This window comes from Sinocyclocheilus grahami, unplaced genomic scaffold (genome assembly GCF_001515645.1).
Source record: "Sinocyclocheilus grahami isolate Dianchi unplaced genomic scaffold, SAMN03320097.WGS_v1.1 scaffold143.1, whole genome shotgun sequence".
Classification (NCBI taxonomy): domain Eukaryota; kingdom Metazoa; phylum Chordata; class Actinopteri; order Cypriniformes; family Cyprinidae; genus Sinocyclocheilus; species Sinocyclocheilus grahami.
The window spans coordinates 850,046-873,871 of NW_015505322.1; the positions used below are offsets into that span (position 1 = coordinate 850,046).

General features: G+C 36.4%; 1 protein-coding gene across 4 annotated transcripts; it reads left to right on the top strand.

Moving 5' to 3' along the window:
• The first annotated feature begins 3,675 nt into the window (after positions 1 to 3,675).
• Positions 3,676 to 22,465, top strand: LOC107591548 (amyloid beta A4 precursor protein-binding family B member 2-like). 4 transcript variants are annotated; one of them, XM_016280729.1, is made up of 15 exons: positions 3,676 to 3,888; positions 4,009 to 4,200; positions 5,242 to 5,316; positions 5,584 to 5,637; positions 6,720 to 6,805; positions 6,907 to 6,967; positions 9,710 to 9,856; positions 11,034 to 11,161; positions 13,924 to 13,929; positions 14,773 to 14,887; positions 15,105 to 15,192; positions 15,279 to 15,359; positions 16,663 to 16,778; positions 16,916 to 17,095; positions 18,814 to 22,465. In XM_016280729.1, exons 1-15 carry the CDS (start codon positions 3,730 to 3,732, stop codon positions 18,982 to 18,984), a joined length of 1,659 nt encoding a protein of 552 aa, XP_016136215.1. In that variant the 5' UTR covers positions 3,676 to 3,729; the 3' UTR covers positions 18,985 to 22,465. The 4 variants fall into 4 exon arrangements, with proteins under 4 accessions (XP_016136215.1, XP_016136217.1, XP_016136216.1 ...); XM_016280731.1 differs by having other exon boundaries at positions 5,590 to 5,637; positions 15,276 to 15,359; XM_016280730.1 differs by lacking the exon at positions 13,924 to 13,929 and having other exon boundaries at positions 15,276 to 15,359.
• The last annotated feature ends 1,361 nt before the right edge of the window (positions 22,466 to 23,826 follow it).

The following is a 23,826-nucleotide window of genomic DNA, read 5'->3' on the forward strand; positions in this document are numbered from 1 at the left end:
CACAGAGTGTTTCCCAGACATACTCCAACCACAATGTTTGCTCTGTCCTTTGACCTTTGTGACCTTCAACAAGTCAACAAATGAGGAACAACTGTCTTGGTAACTAGTATTACACAACACTTTCCAGCATTGTTTTTAATAACTTTTTGAATCTAATAGTTCCTTGGCTTCCGTGACATGATGGGATACAAAGTGTCCACTGGCTGTATACTTAAGAATCTTAGCAGATGCAATACTGAGTATTCAGACATCCGTCTCATTTGACATACAGCTTTTTGCATACTGTGTAGTAGGGGATATAAAGAGAATGAGTAGGAAAGTCTATAAACCAACAGTACATTAACTTAGAATATGAAAGAGATTTTATCATTTGTGTCCCAGCTAGTTATTACACGGTGTCAGTTAATTTTTTCTTCCGTTGTTAGTTATTCATTTTGTGGAGTGTCATGTAGATTGACACAAGGTCTTTTGAGAATCTCAATGGTTTTGGTGAGGACGTGTTTCCTGGCTTGAATCTGTTCAGCATATGTGTGAGTAACAGAATGCAGTGGTTTACTGTGTGTATATGTGCGGTTTTCCTCACCCAGATTGCATTGTGAGAATAATGCTCTTACTAACATCTGAAACATGAAACAAACATTCCCAGCTGCTGAGTGAGGACAGGCAGAACAGTAGTGAGTTCACATGAGAGAGACAGAGATTTTACAGTATGATAGTCTTCCAGTTAAAAAAACACAGAAACACACAGAAACACACAAGGATGAAGTAGTTGTTAGTTATTCATTTTGTGGAGTGTCATGTAGATTGACACAAGGTCTTTTGAGAATCTCAATGGTTTTGATGAGGACGTGTTTCCTGGCTTGAATCTGTTCAGCATATGTGTGAGTAACAGAATGCAGTGGTTTACTGTGTGTATATGTGCGGTTTTCCTCACCCAGATTGCATTGTGAGAATAATGCTCTTACTAACATCTGAAACATGAAACAAACATTCCCAGCTGCTGAGTGAGGACAGGCAGAACAGTAGTGAGTTCACATGAGAGAGACAGAGATTTTATAGTATGATAGTCTTCCAGTTAAAAAAAAAAAAAAAAACTATTTAATGTACACACAAGGATGAAGTGACTCCTTATCTAGACTTCAGCAGTTTTAATGATTTGGTTGCTGCTTGAAATGTCCATATGTTGGCAGTATGATAGTCTTCCAGTTAAAAAAACACAGAAACACACAGAAACACACAAGGATGAAGTGACTCCTTATCTAGACTTCAGCAGTTTTAATGATTTGGTTGCTGCTTGAAATGTCCATATGTTGGGAGACTGGCTGGGCAAATGTAGCAATGTTTCAACTTCAATGTGGCTCATCTGATCAGAATTTAGAGTCAAAACGATCTATATAATATTAGATTTATAGACTTATAACTACCGCTCACATGCTCTGGTCTGGAATGCTATGAACTAGGGCTGTCACAATATCAGATTTTAACTATATAATTATTGTGGCCAAAAGAATTCACAATAACAATACTATCTATATAAATGTTGAGGAAAAAATAATTCTATCAGTCAAATTCATCTTTAACTTTATTTTATGTTTTCTCTTTCTGGCGTACAAATAGTACTTACTGTTGATCGACACTTCCTAAAGACTGAGGTGTCTATAGGCTGCGTTCACATTGCAGGCAGATGTGGCCCATATCCGATTTTATTTGCTCACATGTGACTCAGATCTGTTTTTCTTATGACAGTGTGAAGAACTCTGATGATTATGTAATCCGTATGAAAGCTACATTTCTCTCTGAAGCCGCGTCCACTGTACTCAGATGGCAAGTTAGCATCGTCAACTTCATCTTTGCAGCCGACACTGAGTCAAAAAACACTAGTTTATTAATAAATAATTAAAATGTCTCCTCGAGCTTGAGAGCGGAATAGGCTATATATTTATATTTATATATATTTAAGTAATTAAATTCATATAAACATGCGATTAGTCAACTAGAAAAATATTTAGTCGGGGGCAGCCCTAGTTGTTAAACTATACATCAACACTCTTGGAACGCTGTTCAGATTCAGGTTAGAGTACCAGAATTGTTGTATGCTGATACATGCCATGTTTTAAAATTACTCGATCTGTTTTTCTTATGACAGTGTGAACAGTACAAACCCCATGGAATTTGATGATTTCAATTCCGATTTGTGCCACTTCCATATGTGGTACTAAGGCTACGTTCACACTGGGAGCTTTAATGCTTTAAAGCTTTAATTTTCTATTCTTTTTGCTCAGATCCGATTTACCCCCAGATCGCGTTAGTGGGATCGCTTTAACCCACGGAGTTGAAAAACAACCCCTGCGGGTTGTTTTTAGATGAAAAAGTAGCCCAATTCCATGGGAAAACTGTGGACTTGGCAACACTTGCGCAGCACATTGTCATACGGAAGTAAACACGGAGGACATAAAGTAAGCGATTATGCGTTTATTTATAGTGTGATCTGCCGCAGAAGTCAGCGAAATTATGCGCAGGCAATATGAAAAATAAAGACAAGGATGTGACAGAAGAGAGCATTGAAACTTCAAGTCAGATGTTTTGCAATGCGACCGCAGTCTGAACAGTCATATCACAATTCATGTGAATTTTACGTCACTCTAGATCAGGGGTGTCAAACTCAAATCCTGGAGGGCCGGAGCCCTGCACAGTTTAGATTCAACCCTAATTAAACACACCTGATCCAACTAATCAAGGCCTTCAGGCTTATTTGAAAACTATATGGTAGGGCTGGGCGATATAGCTAAAAAATGTATCAACGATATAATGTTTCATATCGCTCGGTATCGATAACTATTGACCAGTACCAATATATGTACGCCGTCATTTTTGCTCATAAAGATAAGAGTAATACATCATTCGAAACTGTAAAAGGTCTACTTTTATTTATACACACTTACAATATCAGCAAAACATTGTGCTTTTGTAAAATAAAGAATATAAACATATAAAGAAAATAAACAGTTATGTGCTTTCTGCCGTCTCGGTTTTTGTGAACTGGAGCGTGTCACAAAAATTTTGTAAAAAATTGAGAAACTGAGTGTATAGGCTACTATGTGAGAAATAGATCTAAAGAACAAATTCAAATCAAAAACAAAAACTCTGATGATTATGTAATCCGTATGAAAGCTACATTTCTCTCTGAAGCCGCGTCCACTGTACTCAGATGGCAAGTGAGCATCGTCAACTTCATCTTTGCAGCCGACACTGAGTCAGAAAACACTAGTTTATTAATAAATAATTAAAATGTCTCCTCGATATTTCCGACACATTCATAGTCATTACTTTTGACGGTGCTTTGCTGCAAGCTTTATGCGTGAGCTTGAGAGCGGAATAGGCTATATATTTATATTTAAGTAATTAAATTCATATAAACATGCGATTAGTCAACTAGAAAAATATTTAGTCGGGGGCAGCCCTAGTTGTTAAACTATACATCAACACTCTTGGAACGCTGTTCAGATTCAGGTTAGAGTACCAGAATTGTTGTATGCTGATACATGCCATGTTTTAAAATTACTCATGCCGTCATACAAGGTTTTGGTCATAACACCCACTCAAGGAGTCTTGGATATCTTAGTTGATGGGGGTGTGGACCACACCTGACCTTGTGTATTTGTGTTTCCAGATATCTGGGGGGAGCAGTCATTTCAGACAGACCCTGATTTGCCTCCAGGATGGAAGATTATGACAGACATGGCTGGCATTTATTACTGGCACATTCCTACGGGCACCACGCAGTGGGAGAGACCCACCCCATGCCATCCGGTGCCAACTGGACCCAGCCATGCCAGCCGCAAGCACTCCCTGGGCTCCCTGTCACCCTCGCCCACTCCAGACCACGAGGTAACCCTTTGAAACTATGTGGTTACGCTAACTGGACATGGTACTCAACTAAAACAAATCAACAGTTGATTTATCCACATTGACCAATCATTCGCTCGGTACCTCTTTGCTGTCCTCTAGTCGATGTCTCACGCCCACGTGTTTTTCGAAGCATCGAGTCGTTCAGGCAGCACCACTTCTGACAGCTCGTCTGACCCCGCCCCCATCCCGTCTTCTTCATGTCTGGAACCAACCCCTATCCTGTCCTCAAACTCTTCCTCATCCTATGACGGCAATGTTCCTTCCTGTGGATTCGTCAACAGCTGCTACTTTGTAAGTCTTTTCATCAATGTCTCATCTTAAGTACAGACAATACTTTATGGTCACATCCTGCCATTCTCTGGGTTTATTGCTTTCACAATGAGTACAATTTGGTTGTGGAGAATAAAGTGGATAAGACACAAACTTATAGTTCATAAAAGCATGAAAATCCAGGGTAACGCCATTACAGATGTGACAGTATTTCAGTTGACATGAATTAAACGGAGCTGGTCAAATGCTTTATATAGATAAAGGTTGCTATGATTGTATTTGGGAAATTAATGTTCGCCCACCAGAAACAGTGACTGGTGAATGGTGAAATTTATCAGCCATATAGATTTTTTTTTATCAGCTATTTTTTCAAATCAGATGTATGAAAGACCTTACTAGATGAATGAAACTGAATGAACATGCATATCAGTAAATCTTAAGAGTCTAGAGTCTTTTAAATTGCTCCTAGCCTTAACATTGGGCTTGAATCTCTTTTTGGTCCTTTGAGTCTTAGTGTGCTTTACAGTTTTGCTGTTTGCTGCAGCATGAAACGAAGCAAGGTTGACAGCACTTCACACGGTTTTATTTGTTTTAAAATGGAAATGTGCTACTGAATAACTGAACAAAAGAAGACATGCATCTTGCCAGATTTTGTTTTGTCTGTTCTTTTCAGTTGACTTCTTAAATCAAAACTAAATCTTAACTAGGTTAGTAACATGATTTATTTGATTTTTTTTGTGTCCACAAAAAAGAGAAACTAATCAATTGAAAAGAATTAAAATATTTTGTCACTTGCAATCAATTGGAATATCCATAATAATATATATAATAATAATATTTACAGTCACTTTGATCAATTTAATGCATCTTTGCTGAATAAAAGTATTAGTTTATTTTCAAAAAATCTTACTGACACCAAATTTTTTAACTGTAGTATAAATTGTATTGACAAATATAAATATATTGTGATATTTAGTTAGAAGTTGGTCACACATAATAAAGCTAAAACTATGTATCTATTTGTGTGTGTGTGTGTGTGTGTGTGTGTGTGTGTGTGTATAGCCTCGGTCCTCATCCCTACAGATAATGCCAGGGAAGGATAGACACTCTGAGGCATGCCATCGAGAAGAGGACAAGGTAACAGTAATGCTTGTTTACTCTCAGAATATAGTGGAAAAACAGTTTGTGCTTTCCTCTGATTATTGCAACATAGAGTGAGATATCAACATCCATACTGCATCTAATAAAATCCCAACCAAACACCCAACAGATACTGTACACACACACACACACACACACACATGCTTATCGAGCGATCTAACAACCCTGTCTTGTCTCTCTCCTCTCTCCCACCCTTGACCCCTCAACCTTGTCCTCCCTTTTTGTGTGTGAATAATGGTGAAGAAACAGCCATGGAGTGATTTTGCAGTGGGAAAGATTGATAGTGAGATCTGGAAGGTTAGTTTCTCAGGCTGTTTTTTTTATTGAACTGCAGAGCCAAATACACAGTAGAATTTCTCAGGGAACCACTGTCAACACTTGGTTATGTTCTTCACAGGGTTCAAAATGTATTTTTTGCCCATTGGCTGGCCCATATTTTGCAGATGTATTTAGCATTATTTTTAATAAAAATTCTGAGAAAAGTTGGTCTACCTGATGTTCTACTGGAGTAGTTGTGTTCTGAGATCCAGTACTGCTTCATACCTTCCTCACCTTTTGACCTTTAACCTTTCTACTGAGCATGGCTTTTGTGTTTTTTTGTCTGTCTGTACTGCAAAAATAATTTATCCAACTAAATTAATTTTCTAACCTATATGGCAATTTTTTTCTTGATTTAAGCATAAACCTCACTAAATTGTGTTAGTATTATGCTTAAAAAAAATCTATTGCCAAGGGGGTGAGAAAAAAAATTTGTCTGTCTGTACTGCAAAAATAATTTATCCAACTAAATTAATTTTCTAACCTATATGGCAATTTTTTTTCTTGATTTAAGCATAAACCTCACTAAATTGTGTTAGTATTATGCTTAAAAAAAATCTATTGCCAAGGGGGTGAGAAAAAAAATTACTGAAAACTAGTCTTAATATATTATGCAATTTTTGCTTGTCATGGAAATTGATCTTGTTTTAAGTATATTTGGATATACACAACAAACCTTGCAGATGAGAATAAAGCATTGATAAATCAAATGCTTACACTATTTATTTATTAATTTATGCATTTAGATATTTTAATGCTGATTAAGAAAATTATTTTTGCAGCAGGAAAGCTCCTGTTCACTCTTCATTTCTTCTCATTGTCTTAATCCATTATTTTTGTAAATTGTGCAGGGTTCAAACCTTGTCTGTTTTAAAACTGGTTAATCATTTTCATTTCAATTAGTTTAATCACTCATCGCAGGAACTGTGCTTTCCTGTTTTGTTTGGCGGGATCTGCACATACACACAGATCCTTGCACTTAACCCACTGGCTCCATGCTGTACATTTGTGGGTTTGCTATATGCTTGTGTTTAAGCATGTCTGCTTTATCTCTGCTTCAGGATCTACAGGCGGCCACAGTAAACCCTGACCCTAGTCTGAAAGAGTTTGAAGGCGCAACTCTCCGCTACGCCTCCCTCAAGCTACGGTGTGTGAAAGAGAATAAATAATAAATAAATACACCTAAATGAGAGAGAGAATAAATAAAATGTATATATCTCTTCTGACTGTGTGTGCATCTGTGTTTAGAAACCCTGCTCCTGTGGAAGAGGAAGATTCCAGCAGCATTAACAGTGACCCTGAAGCCAAGGTGAGAGTACATGAGTTTGTGCAGCTATTCAAAGATAACAGCTCTACAGAGAACTTATTATAGTCTTGAAGGCAGGATCCAAATTCATACTCGCCAAGCTCTAAAGCAATATGCTGTGTAATGGAGTTGCATACTAATTGGCTAGTGTTTGTTTAGGAATTGCAACATGATATGACAGTTTATATAAATGACATTAATTGCAACATTATAAGTCAGATTATAAGAATGATAGTCAAGGTCTTGTTGTAAGAGACAAAAATTAATCAAATCATAGATATATAAGCGTCTACTAAATAAAAGGTTGTTGCGACTGCTGTATCATGTAGCACCTCTTACCTCAATGGAAACAGCAAATACTTGCATTCTCAGGTGGACAAAATATTATTTTATTTGCATTGAAATGATGCAAAATAGGCCGTTCAGTTTACCTGCCATTAGCAGAAGTGAGAAAAGTATACATTTTGGGTCCTTAAAGAGTAAATAATGATTTTAACTAAATGTATAATCTTGATCACCATAACATTATCATGTCCCCTAGTTCTGTGAGATTTGTTTTTTTTTTAAAGTATGACACATATATGGTTTTAACATGTACCAGGTTTGTCACAAACTATTTCAAACATAGTTTATTGCTGGAATTTAGTGGTGCTGTCAGGAGTTCCATCCTCCAATGTAATTCTAGATGTACAGTGCCATCTTCTGGCTGCTCAAAGAAATGCATATGCAGGTCATGCTTGGAGACCTGGGTAAAGATGAAGATGGAAAAACAAATTTGTAGTTATTATTTCTGATGTTTTTACCTAAGAGTGAGATATGTCCTTAATGCAGAGGAGCTCTGATGTTAACATAAAACACTAAACAACACCCTCATAAATACATAGTCAAATGCATTTGTGCCACAAAACACAAAATGTGAAACAAATCAATACAAATCAGTTAATCCTTCAAATATTTGATTATGCAATGTGTCACATACACTACCATTTAAAAGTGGGAGGTCTGCAGATTTTTTAATGTTTTTGACATCTCTTATGCTCACCAAAAATGGCCTTTATTTGATCAAAAATACAATGAAACAGTAATATTGTGAAATATTGTTTGTGACCATTTAAAATATTTTTTTTCTATTTTAATATATTTTTTAAAAGATTAATTCTTTCTGTGCTAGCACAGCTGAATTTTCAGCATCATTACTCCAGTCTTTAGTGTTTAATGATCCTTTAGAAATCATTGCTGATTTGCTGCTCAAGAAACATTTCTTATTATTCAATCAATGTTGAAAATGTTTTGTGGAAACCATGTTACATAAATTAATTTTAATTATATGTTGAATGGAAAGTTTAAAGAACAGCATTTATTTGAAATAAAAATAATTTTGTGACATTATAAATGTCTTACTATCACTTTTGGATTTAATATGCCCTTTCAGAATAAAAGTATTAATTTCTTTACAGTACATGCTTAATACAATACAGCATTATTGGTTTTTGGCTGAAAGAGAAAAAGGTCAAAGATATGAGCCAAAAATAAATGCCTAAATTGAAAATGTGACTTTACTTAAAAATGTGATCTGTCAAGCATAAAGCATAATAAATTGCCTTGTGTTGTATTTTGTTGAAAAGCTCTCAAATGAGGTAGAGACAAAACGCTGCTTTTTAAATTTGTAGCTTGACCAAACATTAGTAAACCATAGTAGATCACATAGATTTATTTACTTATCGATTGACTGTTGCAGTTAGACTATGATGTGTATCGCCTAATATATAAAATCAAAGGCACGTTTTTTAACACTAAAATGACTTTATTTCTCAAACTTGATATGCAATGGAAATATAGCCTTAATTTATGTGTTTCATTTGACTGGGTGGACCAGTTGTCAATCTATACTATATACTATAGAGGCAACAGACAGATGAAGAATGTAGCTCTCTGGATCAGAACTGTGCAGGAACCCCACTGTAGCTCAAGTTGAACTTTTACTGGATTTCTAATTTCTGGCTATGAGTTGTCAGATTATATTCATTTGGCGTTTATGTTACCATTCAACATACACTTCCTCCCCCAAGTCATGCTCTTTCTCTCTCTCGCTCTCTCTCTCTCTATCCCTCTTTGCTTGTTTCACACTCTTCCTCTTGAGGATCTGTTCTTTCAGCAGCAGTTAAAATCAAACTGAAAGAGCATGACAGCATTCTGCCTGCTATTAATCTCTCACACACAAACACTTTTATAATGGAGGCGCCTTGTCACAGATTGTCAGAAAAGAAGAGCGACAGAATGATGGATGATTTTGCTCTCAGAGTGCTGGGAGTGAGATACAGATGAGAAAGGAGGAGGTGAACAAGTGAAAGATGAAAGAAAAGCTCTTGCAGTAAAAGAGGTCTTCTCTTTTGATCTCAGCACCCTGTTATAAGAGATGTGTGTGTGTGAGTGATCATGTATGTGTATGAACACTCTCTCGCTTTCTATTCTTAGAAGATGCCCTGTGAAAATTTTAAGAGGTGTTTCCTCAGTTTAATCTGTCTCGCTATAGAGGAGTAGGAGGATTTAGGATATGAGGTATAATGAAATAGATGTAATAGACAAACACAATACTATATTACTGGGCTTGTTCTTGTGCGAGCTGTTATTATTATGTCTTAAGTCATATATTTGCTGCGCTCTTCATTTTCATAGTGTGTAGCTGTTGCCCTGTAGTTATTTGTTACAGTCTTTGTGCTTAATCAGTGGCTTTGTTTATTACAGTGTTTTGCTGTGCGCTCTCTCGGCTGGGTAGAGATGGCTGAGGATGATTTGGCTCCGGGTAAAAGCAGCGTCGCTGTTAACAACTGCATCCGTCAACTGTCCTACTGCAAGAATGATATACGAGACACTGTGGGCATCTGGGGAGAGGTGAGAGACAGCTTCACCCCCTCTCTCTCTCTCTCTCTCTCTCTCTCACACACACACACACACACACACACATACTAACAAGATTTACAAGAACCCATGCTGGTTGACCAGTTTTACACAGTTCTGCTGGTCAACCAGCTAGACCAGCACTATAGTCTAAACACAGGAAGGCACATATAGTACATATTCATGCAAAAATACACACAATGTTTCTAAACATCATCTTGAAAAAGGGAAGGTAGAAACGGGGATAAAACATAAAAGAGACAAAAAAGAATAAAACGAAAAGAGGGAAAGCTGAAAATGTCATGCAGAAAAAAGCAAGTGAATAGAAGAGGAAGAGGAAGAGGAAGAAAGAGAGTTTAATGTGTTGTGACAGGACACAGGAAGAGAGCCTCTGTTCTCCTCCTGCCTTTTATTTTCTGTCCTGATCATTTATTTATTACTTTCAACACACATATAAGCACAGGCATCCTTAGACCTTATAGTAGCTTGTGACATTTATTCCAAAACCCAGCGAGTTGCCTGCATAGGCAGTATTTTAAGGCATCATAGGTGCAAGGCTTCTAAAAAACCTTTTCTCTGGTCAAATTCTAAGGCAGCATTGCATTTATCATTCATGGAAAAATTATGTGAAAATGTGGAGCAGGAGAAATGTTAGTTAAAATATTTTATTCAATACTCAAAAGCATCAATAATTTGACAATCAAATTGACAATTCTGACAAATAGGCTAACAATTTTACTCAATATCTTTAAAAAGCTTGTTTATCAAGTATCATCTTAGCAACATGTTAACATCCCCCAGTTGTCAAGCTGCAGTGCGCTTTGTTTGAGATGACATGGATTATAAAATACATTTCATTCAATACCAAAAACATCAAATTAAAAAAAAGAAACCAGTTATTTGCATGTGCTTTTTTTGCATGCATTTTATGCTTTTTAGAGTATCATGTTTTTAACTGAGCAACAGCTATGGAGCTACTGTGTGCTCTGAACTCTGCTTGTTGCATGAAATTACATGAATTCATACATTTCATTCAGTACCAAAAAGCATAGTTTTAAAAATTCAGTGCTATTTAAATGATGCCTATGAAGGCAGTGGACAGCAAGAACGCTCACAAGGTTTTGAAACTAAAGCCTTATCTTATCCTCTTGCGTTGTGCGTGTGTGTCCAGGGGAAGGATATGTACCTCATTCTGGAGAATAACATGCTGAATCTGGTTGACCCGATGGATCGAAGCGTTCTACACGCTCAGCCCATCGCAAGCATCCGTGTGTGGGGCGTCGGGCGCGATAATGGAAGGTATGCACTAGTTGCCATGGCAAAGTTTATTTTTATGGATTAGTTAAGGAGAATATGTTAAATGATGAAGGGTTTATGAAATGTTTAATTCTTTTGGAAACCACACAGATGGGGCATAAAGGGATTTTATGTGAGTTAAAACATTACAGCTCATACAAACTGACCTACAAAAGATGTTGAATGGATATACATTTCAACATTACAATCCTTTTTTTATTAAAGGGAAATGCTTTTTATCAAATACATTTTTTTTTCAAAATTTTCAGATGGCTTCTAAAAGCGTACTTTTTCAGCCAGTGTTGCCAAGTATTTTCAAAATATTAAATGCAAAAAACTTAAATGTACAAAAATGCAAGAACTGAGGAAGTTGTTTTCCTCACCTTTTTTCCATTAAATAATCATTATGAAGGAATAATGGTATTTATTTTCATGTATATGCACCAATATAAAAATACATAGTAGTAAATATCAGTATTTAATAGAAAAGCAGTATTTAGAATATATAAAAAAAATTGTTAGAACATTTTAATATACAAAAAAGAGACTTTCATACACATTTTTGAGTGATGACGGTAAAAGCAAAAGGTTTAAACTGACAGTTTGTCTTATGCACAGAACATTTCTTAATTTTACATCACAAGCAAAATCATCAAAAATAGATTGTGACTGTTGAGTGTCAAATATTGCATGAAGCATGTGTCGTGAATTCTTCACATTTCATTTTAATTAGAGATTTTAGATCTGCAAACGTCAGCGTCTCTGCACCTGTGACTTTCCTCATGTGCTCATTATCTATAACACTCTGCAAGAGATTCACTTAATGTGTCTCTGTTAATGTATTCTGATATCGAGACACTCCTCCAGCCCCTTCAAGCTTAAGGTCACTATATAATGATTCTGGATTAAAGTCACCCCAGTGAAAGGAGGACAGAAATAAAAGATTGATGATAGAGAGACAAGTGCTAATGAAAGTTTAATCCAGTGTTATAGGGGCTGCCCGTATGTGTAGCTGTATGTGAAGAGTGTTTGTGAGGTCATCCAAAAGTTGCATATGAATCTCTCACACAATAAAGAGCTTTCCTGCTTTAGTCCCAGAAGAGCTGACTGGTTTGTGTGTTAGTGAGTGTGTGTGAATGATGCAGGGGTGGAATGCAGCATACTTCATCAGGGATGCTGAATCACAGTTTTGCCTCACTGAGTGTAAGCAGTACCGAATTCTGACCAGCAGATGGCACTCTTCATATGTTCTCTAAACAGGAATCATGCTTCAGGCTGGGTTTTTTTTAGATTTATTGTGTAGTCTGCATGTGTACGCATGTGTTTGCATATGATCATTGTGTCCTCCTATGCTAATACTCCACTAAGTAACATTTTCCTCCCAAGAGGTTACTGTAGCGACAAACGAAACGAGAGGGGGAGGGTAGAAGGAACGCTGGGATTGGATGGAAAGAGAGAGAGCAAAAATGAGAAGGGGGTAAAAAAGAGAGAGATTGAGTGTAGAGAGGTGAGCTGCATGTTTTTAACAGAGCAGAGGATGAGGCGAGGAGGTGAAAATCTGTAGAAGAGGGGTACGGCATAATGTTAAAGCGGGGAAAACACATTCATTAATAGATGTGAGTATTTTTCTCTTTTTCTCTCCATCATTTTTCATTATTTACTCATAATTCACCTAACTTGAGACAGTATCCATGAATAAATTTAAGCCATATTTTCTACAGCATGGCATTTGTTGTTTAGTAGTTTTCAGTTGAAGTATGTACTGGAGTGAGAAAGGAGGAATAGTAGGACTGTTAGAAGATGGAGTGGGTGGAATTTCTCCAGATGGTATGAATGAGGAGGAGGAGGAGGAGATTTCAGTTGAGAATTGTGGATGTACTGTATGTGTTGTCATTTACTGTGGTGAGGATCGTATTGTGGAGTACTGTGTGTTTGGTTATTAAAGTAGGTCACGGCAAGATGTTCACGTCACTAAACAGGTTACATTTGAAAGAGACTGCAACTTCCTTGCATGTTCCCTCAGATCAGGTCTTCCCTCTGATACCATCCCACACATCTACGCAAACTAGAACACATGCCTTTTTTTTCCAAATTCCTTTGGGGAACCTCAGGGTTCTGTTCTCGGTACATTTGCGTTGTTCCCTGTACCTCCTTGTAGTTTCTCCTTGACCCTCCAGCACTTTTTTACAGTTGAATCCTGCTGAGGTGCTGTAAAAAAAGCCCATTTTGAACAGGTTTACCAGCCTGGGGTTCATTCTAGACATTATTGAGTGCATTGAGTTCATCTGGTTTTATTCTCTTTCTCTCTCAGTCTGTTAAATCTCTAATTATCATACTGTTACATATTCATGTTTCTTACTGGCTGCACACTGAGAGCCTCATGTTTTGAGGTGTCACATTCATCGTGATACATTTCTGAATACTCTTGTCACACCTGCTGGTCTCGTTTTCTCTCTCTTCCCTCTTATTTTATTTTTCTTTCATACATACTTATTATTGGGGTTTGGAAAAGACAGTGCTGCTATAATTTCCCCACAGCATGTTCCAGCCATTGTTGTTGAGATACGCATCCTGCCAATTACGTTTTTATGGTCTATTAGTAATGCACATGTTCTGAAATACCTGTACACATCAGAACCCTTTCATGAAATACAAGCAGAACATGTTTCTGTCAATCCTTCATTGTTTCATTAATGGGCTTCATTGTGTGTATTTTCTCATAATGTTTTTTTTTATCTTTTACTTGACTGCTTTCCGGGACTCAGAGAGAGGTAAATTGATTTACCCTATTATTACTTCTATTCACATCATTGCCTGGTTGTAGTCTCTTCCTGGACATTTTGTTCATAATAGTTTATTTTTAGCAGAAATAATAAATAATGTGTGTAATACAGCTGAAGGTGTAAGTTTAGAGACACTAATTCATCTTTGATAGCCACATGCACCTGCATATAGTAGGTGATGTGTGTGTGTTTTATCCATGGTTATATTTTACACCATTTTTTGTTTGCCTGAAATGTGGGTGTGTTTATTTAAGTAACTGTTTTATAAATTGACTGTCTCTGTTAAACTAAAGGGCACATCATCCATCAGGGTATTTTAGGACAGTTCTTTGCATATGCACAAACACAGAAATACACACAAACTCTCATTCACAACTCACATTATAACCATGTGTCTGTTCATCTGCATTGTTTATTGATCGTTTTTATTAAAGAAATTAAAATATTTGCTTAAAGTCAACATGAAATCAAAGTGGACTCTATTTACTTTCAGAATGCACATTCCTGGTCTTATTGTCCACTTTATTCCAAATAAAATATGTTTGTGTTCGTATTTATTTTATAAAACTATACTAACTCCTTTCACCTCTCGACTTGGCTCCATTCTGTTATGTAACTTTTTGGGGTCCAATCATTTCCCTATGGACAAAATAAAGTGACTCCCTGCATCCTTTTTTTATTTTTTTTTTATTTTTATTTTTTACTTTTACTTTTTTGGAAATATGACAGATTATGTGAATCAAATGGGTAGTAAATGGTGTTTCATCTTGACACTAAACGGCTGTTTACATATAAGTTTAAACTTGTTTCATTTTAATTGTGTGCAAACAGGGATTTTGCATATGTAGCACGAGATAAGGACACCCGGATATTAAAATGTCATGTGTTCCGCTGTGACACCCCTGCCAAAGCCATCGCCACCAGTCTGCACGAAATCTGCTCCAGGGTGAGAACTACACGCTACATAAACAACATCCAACACAAAATTATCAGTGGCCCATTCAAAACAGTTAAATGCAAAAATGATATTAGAAAACCACTGATAGTCTCAAGTCTGTGTGTAAGGATAGAACACAGCTGAGAAGGAAGAAACAGGATTCACATTCTGTTTAGGCTGCTGATTTAGGGCAGCGAGTTTAATGAGTTCGATTTCTGTGTAATAGATCATGGCAGAGCGCAAGAATGCCAAAGCTATGGCTGGAGGATCTCTACAGGACAGAACACATTCTGGGCTCGACGTCCCACTACAAGGTGACACAGCATGCTTATATGTGTGTTTCTTCTTTGTTGAATAGTAGGTGTGTGTGAATGTGTATGCTGTCTGTTACCCTTAGCAGAGTTCCCCACACCAAAGACTGAACTGGTGCAGAAGTTCCAGGTGTTATACGTTGGCATGATGCCAGTTGCCAGACCTATAGGTGAGCAATCACACTCATTTGTAGTATTTCACTATTTTCATGTGCTCTCTCTTTTTCTCCTATCTACTCCTCTCTGCTTTTCTTAACTCTTTCCCTGCCAGTGTTTTTTTACGTTTCCAGCCACCGCCGGCATTTTTGATTCATGGCCGCCAGAATATTTTGTTGTATGAATATCTGAACATGCAACATGTTGAAAGAAAGAACAGAGCCTCTGCTTAAAAAAAGGTTTTATTCTAGCTTCTTGCATTCTTTTTTTATCAACACTTGAATGTGGGTAAGTTTCATTAAAAAAGCAACATTTCGAACAAAAAGGTTAGAAAATCATGTTTTTTGTCAAAGACTACATACAGATTGGATTCAGAATGATGATCAAAACATAGAGTCGATTGCTTCCATCAACACATCCAAAGCTTCACAGTCCTATAGCACTTCCTGATATTTCATTCAGTAACATTAGGCAGTTTTGATTTATATGCTGTTTAATGTTTGATGATTGCGTTATTTTACATATGCATCTGCTTTAACATACACGATCACTTGTTTCTGCTGTTTCTTCGCCGTGTTTTAATCAGAAGATGTGTAATAGCACCTCTTACCGTATAACAGCCAAAACACGGAAAGATGGAAAATTCAGCCGATGGCAAAGAGTTAATAATGTGATATGCATACTTTTCTTCACATTTAACACATACAATCCTCCCCGAATTCTGAATAAATTGGTCATAAAATTTCATTTGATCTTTAACAAAAGACAAACACAATCTGCTTGAACTAACAAATAATGCTTTTTTGTTTTTATTAAAAAACAATGTAAACAGTCACGAAAAATCAGCCATGCACAACTGTCAGACATTTGGCACTTTTAGTTCAGTGATATTTTTGAGATGTCTTGTGTGCATTGCTCTATTGAGATCAAGCTTTTGTATCCCTTTCCAGCTTTATGTAAGTCAACAATTCTGTGTTTGGAAAGCTCTTTTTTTGGATGGTTCACATCAGACAAAGTGTCTTGTGAAAAGCAAACATTGTAATGGTTGGTTTATAGGGCAAGGTGAGTCTGACCTCCAATCTTGTCTCATTGATTGGACTCCAGGTTAGACGACTCCCGACCCCAGTTAGCTTTTGGAAAGAACACTTCCACCCTACATTTAAGCAGAGTGCATTTGTCTACTGATGTGACTTAGCTGAAGATCAGATCAAATTTTATGGCTAGTTTATGGTGAAATCCAGATAAAGCCAAAGGGTTCACATAGCTTTTCTTGGACCCATACATGCTGTTACAAGGTCAGATGTCACTGTTTTCTAGGCATGGACATTCTCAACGGTGCAATAGACAGTTTGATGACATCATCAATCCGAGAAGACTGGATTCCTGTGAAACTGAATGTAGCTGACGCAACAGTCACAGTCATCAAAGAAAAGGCAATGTTAAACCCAATAACATCCTGCCAAAATAGTTGTGTTTTACTAAAGTACAACTTGTTGTGTTTATGCAGTTGTGCTTATGATCTTTGGAATATTGACTCATGTATGATTCTTGATGTGACTACCTATATTAGGAGGAAGAGGAGGTCCTAGTGGAGTGTCGTGTGCGTTTCCTGTCATTCATGGGAGTTGGAAAAGATGTGCATTCATTCGCGTTCGTCATGGATTCTGGGAGCCAGCACTTTGAGTGTCATGTGTTTTGGTGTGATCCCAATGCTGGCAGTGTGTCAGAGGCTGTTCAGGCAGCGTGCATGGTGAGTTATGACACCAGAAAAACGGTTCTCCACCTACATCAAATGTAAATGGGCACTATAGCTTTAGAATTAAACAAAATCAATGTCATGGCCAGAGCTGGGCAATATGGCTACAAAAATTATATCTCAGAAATTGTCAGCCTATTGAATGTAAATACAGCTATGGAAAAAATGTGAAACTTTTTGAAAATTTTCCACTTGAAAATTCTCAGTTTCTCTGGATTTACTGGATTACTAGGTATGGGTTTGAGTAAAATGTTAATATATGTTTTATACTATAAAGGTCTGGTAACATTTATTTCAAATAAAAATATTGTCATTTAGAGCATTTCCCCCCCCAGAAAATGACAATTGGTTTTCATTTGTTGTGATTGAAAATCAGGGTTATTCCACCAAATATTGATTTCTTAACTCTTCTAAAGTTAAAACATTGGTATTGTGTTGTCTAAAAATGAATATAAACATGTCTGAAAACATGGCATCTTTTTTGTTATTTTGACCAATTGTCATTTTATGCAAAAAATGCTCTAAATTACAACATTTGTATTTAAAATTTGGAGAAAATGTCATCAGTATTTTACAGAATAAAACAAAAATTGTTTTACTCAAACACATAGCTATAAATCATAAATCCAGAGAAACTGGGAATTTCTTCATTTTTTCTATACTTATAAGTATAGTTTGCGGTCAGTACGAATTTTTTAAAGAAATGGATTTTATTCGGTTAGTATGCATTAAATCAAAAGTGACAGTAAAGACATTTATAATGCTACAAAAGGTTTCTTATTTAAATGAATTAAGATAAATGTAAATACATTTCCACAAAAATATTAAGCAGCTTTCAGCTTTCAACACACAATAATAATAGGAAAATGTTCTCTTGAACAGGAAATCAGCATATTAGAATTATTTCTGAAGGATGGAAGGCTGGTGATGGATGCTGAAAATTCAACTTTGCCATCACAGGAATAAATTACATTTATACAAATATATTACAGTTATTTTAAATTGTAGTAATATTTCACAATATTACTTTTTTCACCATATTTCTGCATTTTTCATCAAATATACCCATCCTTGCTGAACATAAGAGAGTTCTTTCAAAAACTAAAATCAAAATCCCACTGTATATCCACTGCCCTTCATATATGTATTTGAATAAATATTAATAACAGTACATGGCCATAAACAGCTACCTTAATAAAATGTAAGAAAATAAAATTCAGAGCATTCGGAAAGTATTCAGACCCCCTTCACTTTTTTCAATTTTGTTATGTTGCAGCCTGATATTACAATAATTTAAATAAATTTTTTTCTCCTTAATCTACACTCAGTAGCCCATAATGACAAAGTGAAAACAGAATTTGTATATTGTACACTGTATATTTGAAAAATTCCATACAGACACATCTATGAATAAAACTTGATGGCCAAAAAACATTAAAATCATTGTAATAGTCACAATGTTGCTTAATCATTGCAAATACCTGATTTATCACCCACCCTTAGTCAAGACCATATATTAGATCAGTATCACAGCTGTAGTGTCCAAACAACAACCCAACCTTAAGTCTCGTCCATTCTATTAAAAGTTTTGTTATTTCATAATTTAATGTTTAATATTTCATAAGTTTAAAAAAAAGATCTAATCCGACCGAGCCTGTTTCATTGCGTGCAACACATGAATTCATTCCTTGTTTTCTTCTTTGTCTCTGCAGTTGAGGTATCAGAAGTGTCTGGTGGCACGCCCTCCATCTCAGAAAGCCTGCTCACAGGCACCCCCTGCTGATTCAGTCACACGCCGTGTCTCCACCAGCGTCAAACGTGGAGTTCTGTCCCTCATCGACACGCTCAAACAGAAGAGACCAGTCACTGAGCTCAACCAGTGATCTGACACATGAGCACGCACACTCACCGTCACGCTCTGCATGCTTAAAACTATCAGAATGTCCTGTACATACCTGTCCAGTCACGTGATGGAGATGAAGAAGAACTCGAGGGCGAAAACGGTCTGAAAATCAGTAATTATGAAATGAGCTGATGCCAAGAAAAGTCCACCTAGTCCACTATCTACAAGCCTCGCTCTTCCATCTGATGCGATTATCTGCATAGGAAGCCACGCCACTCCAGCATGACTGAAACCAACATGCTCCGCCCATCTATAAGATCAACCCTATCTGGACAAAGCCTCCTCAAAGAGATTTGTGTAATTCAACAAGAACAAACAAGGCTGCTTCACTCAACAGAGCTTCTTCATAGACCATATGTGTGTGTGCGGGTGTGTAGAGGAGCTTGATGCTGCTTCATTTGCTAAAGGATGTTCATAAGTGTCATAAAAGCTATTTTTTGTTGCATTCTTTATTATCCTGAGAGAAGAATGGGTGGATGAGAGGAACTGTGCTCTGTGTTCCATTCAAAGTTGGATGACGGATATTCTTACTTGATATCTTCTGACCAAGTTGCTCCAGTGTTCAGTGCTCAAAAGATGAGGTGTGAAGGTTGCGGTAACATTAGCGATATTTTGGTGACATTTCGGTCCGTTGCTAATTGTCAGTAGTGCTGCGACGTATGAAGCACAACTTGCTTAAATGCTACAATTGGTCAACACAGTAAATTCATATTAACAACTTGCGAAATCCAATCATTTGGATACCTATTGGAATAAAGATTAATGTGACCGCACCTTAAGGCAACAAAACAACACTATATTAGCAGTGCGTTAGTTCAGCGTCAACAATGAAGTCTTCTAGCAACCAAATTACGGAGAATAAATGCGCAAGTTGGAAGTTCGAATTCAAGTGAAGTTCTTTGCGCTTTTCCAAGTAGGAAATTCCAGCTTTTTGAGTTGAGCGAAACAACATTAACGTCGACGCTTTCACCAAATGGTTTTGTTTTCTTCAAGAAGCTCTGCTGACACGTTCATCTTCACCTGAAGTTGATGAGGAGGCTTGGAAAAGATGCCGATATGAAACAGACTTGCTCTGCATTAACACCGCTGGAAGGACACGACCTGTTCAGTGTGTAGATGTAAAGTATGAATGTGCTTTTTATATTTCCAAAGTGAAATTGCCTTTTAGTTTTTTCTTTGAAAGAGAGAATGTTGTGGAAGAGAACTGAATTACTCATGGAGCAAAATACAGGAGGTGGGGAAGAACTTTGTCTAGAGTCAAACCCTTCAATCGTGTCAATTCTGCTTTGAACCCCAATGTAGTGCTTGCTTCCTCCAGAGGCTCTCCAGTGACTGAAAGTCAAAAATACCTGACTAATAGAAACTATCTGCAGCACATCCAAGTTAGTGAAAAACTCCAATGTCTATGAAGAGCTATTTCAGTTCCAGCATCCATTCCTCACGTTTGGATGCCATTAGTGGCTCTACGTGTCCTGGTTGTGTTTCACAAATTTGTATTTAAATTTTTTTGACCCGCACGCACCTACGTGATCTTGCTGTGCTCTGGCGTGCCACCTGTAGTCCTAGACTTACCCTTTCTTTCCCAAGGGTTTTGACGAGTCACTTATGTGTGTACATATAGTATCTATATATAGCAAACATCATATCATAAGGCTTTATTTTTCAAATTTCAGATACTTTTATTTTGTCGCTTTTTTATTTTGGTTTTGTTTATTTTGGTCATAGTTGCCTGGGCATGTCTTGTGATCCCGTTTATTCTGGCCATGCTGTAAAAAAAATCATGTATGTGTTGTAGATAAACCAACTGATAAAACAAAGAAAAGAAGAAGAGTGAAAGATGGTAGAGATTGTGAATACAAATTAATTTTATGGTCCTTTTTAGGAGAGCTAGCTCTAGGGGAGGAGATGTGAACTGTAAGTGTCTATCTATGCATTCTTTTAGCTCTTGAGGAAGATTTGAGAGGAAAAAAAAGACACATTGCCTTGCATGTCCTGCGACAATTTAAGAAAAACTGTACTGAACAGAAATGATATTTTTTATTTTATTTATTCCATTTTATATCGGTATATACTGGTTTCATTGTGATGTATCATATGCTTAGACATTCTTTACCCTGTATTGAACAACAAATCAAACGTGAAATGTAAATTCAAATCACTGTACAGTTGCTCTGGTGACCCTCGAAGAGCTGTGTATCTCAGACGCTGACTGCCATCGTAACATAACATTTAAAAGGCCTTTGTAGGACCTTTACATTCTGCCCAAACCAACATTAGACGTAGGTATAGGCTAGTATACGCTATATGGCCAAAAGTATGTATGACTATTTGACTATTTCATTTGCAACAGGTGCATAAAATCAAACAATCAATCTCCTTTTGGACCCTTCACTCAAAAATGTGGTCTTTGAGAAATCTCAAAACCCTTAATGCTTTTTTAAAAACGTGGCGCCCAATGCAGGGTCTCCCCAGCGGGAACCTTGATATCAATTTGACGTCAAATATTAGTCAAGACTTGATCAAGATGCTGTAACATTATTTTAAATTCAGTTTGGACTGCAGTTTCTTGGGTGAAAATAGGAAGTTAATCCCACACTGAAATTGGTTTAATGTATATGTAGGTCAATATGTTTGACATTCAATTTACATCAAATCAATGTCATGTCAAGTTTTTGATGTCAGTTTGATTTGCATATTTGACCTGTTTTTTTTAACGCCAGTTTTGATGTCTTTTCAACATCAATTGCCACAGGGTCAAGACAAGTTTTAACAATGCGTTTTAAAAACGTGGCGCCCAGCGTAGGGTCTTTTAACACTGTTAAAAATGTTAACGTGATGTATTTTAACCCAACATAGGATCTCAAGTTGTATTTATATAGCACTTTATGCAATACAGATTGTTTCAAAGCAGCTTTATGGGTTTAGACAAGGAAATAGTGATGCAAACAAAATGAAAGCAGCTCTGAAAAGATAATAGTGATTATTTAGTTGAAAACAGTTCATTATTGATTCAGTTTGGTTCAATAACTGTGTAAAGTCCATTAATTATAGCTTGATGCATTTTAAAAACACGGTGCCCATGCTAAAAGACATGGCTAATAATGCATATTTACAATAACAAAACAATTAAAAGCCTTGCAGTGAAACATTTTTAGCATAATACAGTAGGATGCTTTGGAAGCTGTTATAATGTCCTATTAATGATTTGTATGATTTATATTATATTAGACATCCATTTGGTCAATTAGTGTATGTTCCAAAATGTCAATTTAAACAAATTTCCTCAACAGACACATTCATCAAGACTGTTACAATCAGATTTTACCACATTTAAAATTTCATCAAGACCGTTACAATCAGATTTTACCAAATTTAAAATTTCATCAAGACCGTTACAATCAGATTTTACCAAATTTAAAATTTCATCAAGACCGTTACAATCAGATTTTACCAAATTTAAAATTTCATCAAGACCGTTACAATCAGATTTGATGTATCATATGCTTAGACATTCTTTACCCTGTATTGAACAACAAATCAAACGTGAAATGTAAATTCAAATCACTGTACAGTTGCTCTGGTGACCCTCGAAGAGCTGTGTATCTCAGACGCTGACTGCCATCGTAACATAACATTTAAAAGGCCTTTGTAGGACCTTTACATTCTGCCCAAACCAACATTAGACGTAGGTATAGGCTAGTATACGCTATATGGCCAAAAGTATGTATGACTATTTGACTATTTCATTTGCAACAGGTGCATAAAATCAAACAATCAATCTCCTTTTGGACCCTTCACTCAAAAATGTGGTCTTTGAGAAATCTCAAAACCCTTAATGCTTTTTTAAAAACGTGGCGCCCAATGCAGGGTCTCCCCAGCGGGAACCTTGATATCAATTTGACGTCAAATATTAGTCAAGACTTGATCAAGATGCTGTAACATTATTTTAAATTCAGTTTGGACTGCAGTTTCTTGGGTGAAAATAGGAAGTTAATCCCACACTGAAATTGGTTTAATGTATATGTAGGTCAATATGTTTGACATTCAATTTACATCAAATCAATGTCATGTCAAGTTTTTGATGTCAGTTTGATTTGCATATTTGACCTGTTTTTTTTAACGCCAGTTTTGATGTCTTTTCAACATCAATTGCCACAGGGTCAAGACAAGTTTTAACAATGCGTTTTAAAAACGTGGCGCCCAGCGTAGGGTCTTTTAACACTGTTAAAAATGTTAACGTGATGTATTTTAACCCAACATAGGATCTCAAGTTGTATTTATATAGCACTTTATGCAATACAGATTGTTTCAAAGCAGCTTTATGGGTTTAGACAAGGAAATAGTGATGCAAACAAAATGAAAGCAGCTCTGAAAAGATAATAGTGATTATTTAGTTGAAAACAGTTCATTATTGATTCAGTTTGGTTCAATAACTGTGTAAAGTCCATTAATTATAGCTTGATGCATTTTAAAAACACGGTGCCCATGCGTGAGACACTAAAAGACATGGCTAATAATGCATATTTACAATAACAAAACAATTAAAAAGCCTTGCAGTGAAACATTTTTAGCATAATACAGTAGGATGCTTTGGAAGCTGTTATAATGTCCTATTAATGATTTGTATGATTTATATTATATTAGACATCCATTTGGTCAATTAGTGTATGTTCCAAAATGTCAATTTAAACAAATTTCCTCAACAGACACATTCATCAAGACTGTTACAATCAGATTTTACCACATTTAAAATTTCATCAAGACCGTTACAATCAGATTTTACCAAATTTAAAATTTCATCAAGACCGTTACAATCAGATTT

Excerpts from the sequence above, each read along its gene's own strand:
- LOC107591548 (XM_016280729.1), top strand. The coding sequence starts at position 3,730 with ATGACAGACATGGCTGGCATTTATTACTGGCACATTCCTACGGGCACC. Across the intron at positions 14,888-15,104 it reads TGCACGAAATCTGCTCCAGG|ATCATGGCAGAGCGCAAGAA; the intron begins GTGAGAACTACA and ends TCTGTGTAATAG. Across the intron at positions 15,360-16,662 it reads GCCAGTTGCCAGACCTATAG|GCATGGACATTCTCAACGGT; the intron begins GTGAGCAATCAC and ends ACTGTTTTCTAG.